Genomic DNA, 2,908 nt, shown 5'->3' on the forward strand with positions numbered 1-2,908 from the left:
AGAACAGTCCCTTCACAGAGAACAGTCCTTTCACCGAGAACAGTCCCTTCACAGAGAACAGTCCTTTCACCGAGAACAGTCCCTTCACAGAGAACAGTCGCTTTACAGAGAACAGTCCTTTCACCGTGAACAGTCCCTTCACAGAGAACAGTCCTTTCACAGAGAACAGTCCCTTCACAGAGAACAGTCCCTTCACAGAGAACAGTCCCTTCACCGAGAACAGTCCCTTCACAGAGAACAGTCCCTTCACAGAGAACAGTCCTTTCACCGAGAACAGTCACAGAGAACTTTCACCGAGAACAGTCCCTTCACAGAGAACAGTCCCTTCACAGAGAACAGTCCCTTCACAGAGAACAGTCCCTTCACAGAGAACAGTCCCTTCACAGAGAACAATCCCTTCACAGAGATCAGTCCCTTCACCGAGAACGGTCCCTTCACAGAGAACAGTCCCTTCACCGAGAACGGTCCCTTTACCGAGAACAGTCCCTTTACAGAGAACAGTCCCTTCACAGAGAACAGTCCCTTCACAGAGAACAGTCCCTTCACCGAGAACAGTCCCTTTACAGAGAACAGTCCCTTCACCGAGAACAGTCTCTTTGCTGTGCAGTCCCTTTACAGAGAACAGTCCTTTCACCGAGAACAGTCTCTTTGCTGTGCAGTCCCTTTACAGAGAACAGTCCCTTCACGGAGAACAGTCGCTTTACAGAGAACAGTCCTTTCACCGAGAACAGTCCCTTCTTTACCGAGAACAGTCCCTTCACAGAGAACAGTCCCTTCACAGAGAACAGTCCCTTTACAGAGAACAGTCCTTTTACCGAGAACAGTCTCTTTGCTGTGCAGTCCCTGCGGTCATGCGGAGCACGTCAGCAGAACGTACTGCGCCTACACAGAACCCTGTATTTTTACGGTTTTCGTTGGATTTTTGGTCAACGTTGCATCAAAATTTTGCCTGTTGCAGAAGACATCTTTTCCGACATAACATTTGGAAACTACAGACGGGGTGTTAACCTTATATACGCGAATACAACCTTATATGAGACGTTCTACCAAAGTGCTATGCACAATACATTACGGGATTCACGCAGGTGCAGTACGTTCTGCCGACGTGCTGTCATGCGGTCTCATGCGGTTTATATATTTATATATTTATATATATAAGTATATATCGCCAGGGCATGCGGTCTCATTCAACAAACTAAACAGCTTGCAAATGGAGCCAAGCGTCTTTATACGATATCATACAATAGGGCCTTACAACCAAAAAGACGGGGGTTGACACAGAAGATAATCTCCAAGCAAATTTGGTGGAGCAAGGGGACTTTATGTATTCTTTATGTATCCATCGTCCGCCACGGCTGTTTCGTGCCAAAGGGGACTTGTACAGTTGAAAATGTATTTATATTGGAAATTACAGTTTAAACTTGCTTCATAATCTTTCTGATCAGATAAAAATCTTGCACCTCCCAATCTGTACCTCCTCTCTTACTAGTGAGGCATAAAACAATGTTATTCTGGAGGTCGTTTTTGAGTACCCTCTTTTGTGTCTCTGTAGAAGTGCCTGGTGGAAGCAGCATCATCTTGGTCGATGAGTCAGGGACTGGAAACCTGCGCGGCGCACGCGGAGTCGCAGTTTCCCCCGACAACAAGATCTGGGTGGCTGACCAGACCAAAGCCAGTCTCCAGGTGTACAGTATGGCAGGTGACTACCTGGGCCAGTTTCCACAAGGTGCAGCAGGGATGGGGTATCCCTCGTCAAAGACGACATATGATGTGTCCATCGACAGAGATGGTCACCTGTGGGTCTTGATGAGTGGGTACCCAGCCAGCCCTGATACCGTGGTGCAGGTGGACAGGGAAGGTCGTCTCAAAGCCAAGTTTGACCTTCCTGACTCTGTACCACGGGAGGCGCCCCGCGGAATGGCTGTGGGCTTGCGCACTAACCACGTTTACGTCACCTGGTCTGGCGGTTACAGTGGTGGTGTGCAAGCCTTCCAGCCGGACGGGTCGCTGCTGTGGGAAGTCGGTCCTCAGCAGCGGATGATGACACCGATGTACGTCGCCGTGAACGGGGAAGGCAACATCTTCATCTCGGACTTTAGGCGCCATTTCATCTACATGTATGATGATAACGGACAGTTCAAGTTGAAGTTCAGAGGACTGGGTCGCAGTGGGAGCAACCTGCTTTATCCTGAAGGCATTTGTGCGGACAGTTCCGGTCACATCATGGTGGTGGACCCAGACAACCAGCGCGTGGTGGTGTACACAGACCAGGGTGAGTATGTCCGCCACATCGCCGTCCCCCGCCGGGCTGAAGCCCCAGGAGATGTTACAGTGGGGCCGGGAGGACAGCTGGTTGTGATCAACAAAAACACAATCACTGTCTTCCCCCACTACTGATAATGATGCACACGGACGGCCATTGTTGGATTGGGAATGGTTATAGCTGTAGCATTTAATTGGTCATGTTTGGTCTCCTTACATTGTATGTTAAATGCCACATTTCCCGGGGCCCAAAAGTGCCGTTTCTTCTACCTCGCTGCAATTTCACGTAATAAAATTATACAACGAAACATCTTTAATATCAGAATATTACTTCTAATTTCATTTCTTAACTTTGAACACCTGTAGATATCAAAGTAAGATATTTCTGACGTTTTTCCTTTCTTTCCCGAAGTCTACGTTTTAAACTACGTATTTGTGTAAGGAAACCTCAATTCAGCACTTGTGCTGCAAAGGTTTTTTATGTTGAATAAACCATATTCTCTCTCTCTTCCCCTGCCATCTGATCAAGTGGCCCGAAAAATCCGTAAAATTGTAGGTTGGAATTAAATGCTTTTTGGATACCAGCAATTAAAATTGTTTTGGGGGCCCTTTTCAGACACACATGATTTGCCTCACTGAACTTGAT

The 2,908-nt window shown here is 47.6% G+C and overlaps 1 protein-coding gene across 1 annotated transcript in view; it reads left to right on the plus strand.

Annotated features, from left to right (window-relative positions):
- LOC109480054 (tripartite motif-containing protein 2-like) overlaps nt 1-2,397 on the plus strand; it is a 2,747-nt gene extending 350 nt beyond the window's left edge. The window contains exons 2-4 of the mRNA XM_019782206.1: nt 19-590; nt 671-862; nt 1,553-2,397. Coding sequence (XP_019637765.1) covers nt 19-590; nt 671-862; nt 1,553-2,397 — 1,609 coding nt within the window. The remainder of the gene's footprint in view (nt 1-18; nt 591-670; nt 863-1,552) is intronic.
- The last annotated feature ends 511 nt before the right edge of the window (nt 2,398-2,908 follow it).

This window comes from Branchiostoma belcheri, unplaced genomic scaffold (genome assembly GCF_001625305.1).
Source record: "Branchiostoma belcheri isolate BF01 breed outbred unplaced genomic scaffold, Haploidv18h27 scaffold108, whole genome shotgun sequence".
Classification (NCBI taxonomy): domain Eukaryota; kingdom Metazoa; phylum Chordata; class Leptocardii; order Amphioxiformes; family Branchiostomatidae; genus Branchiostoma; species Branchiostoma belcheri.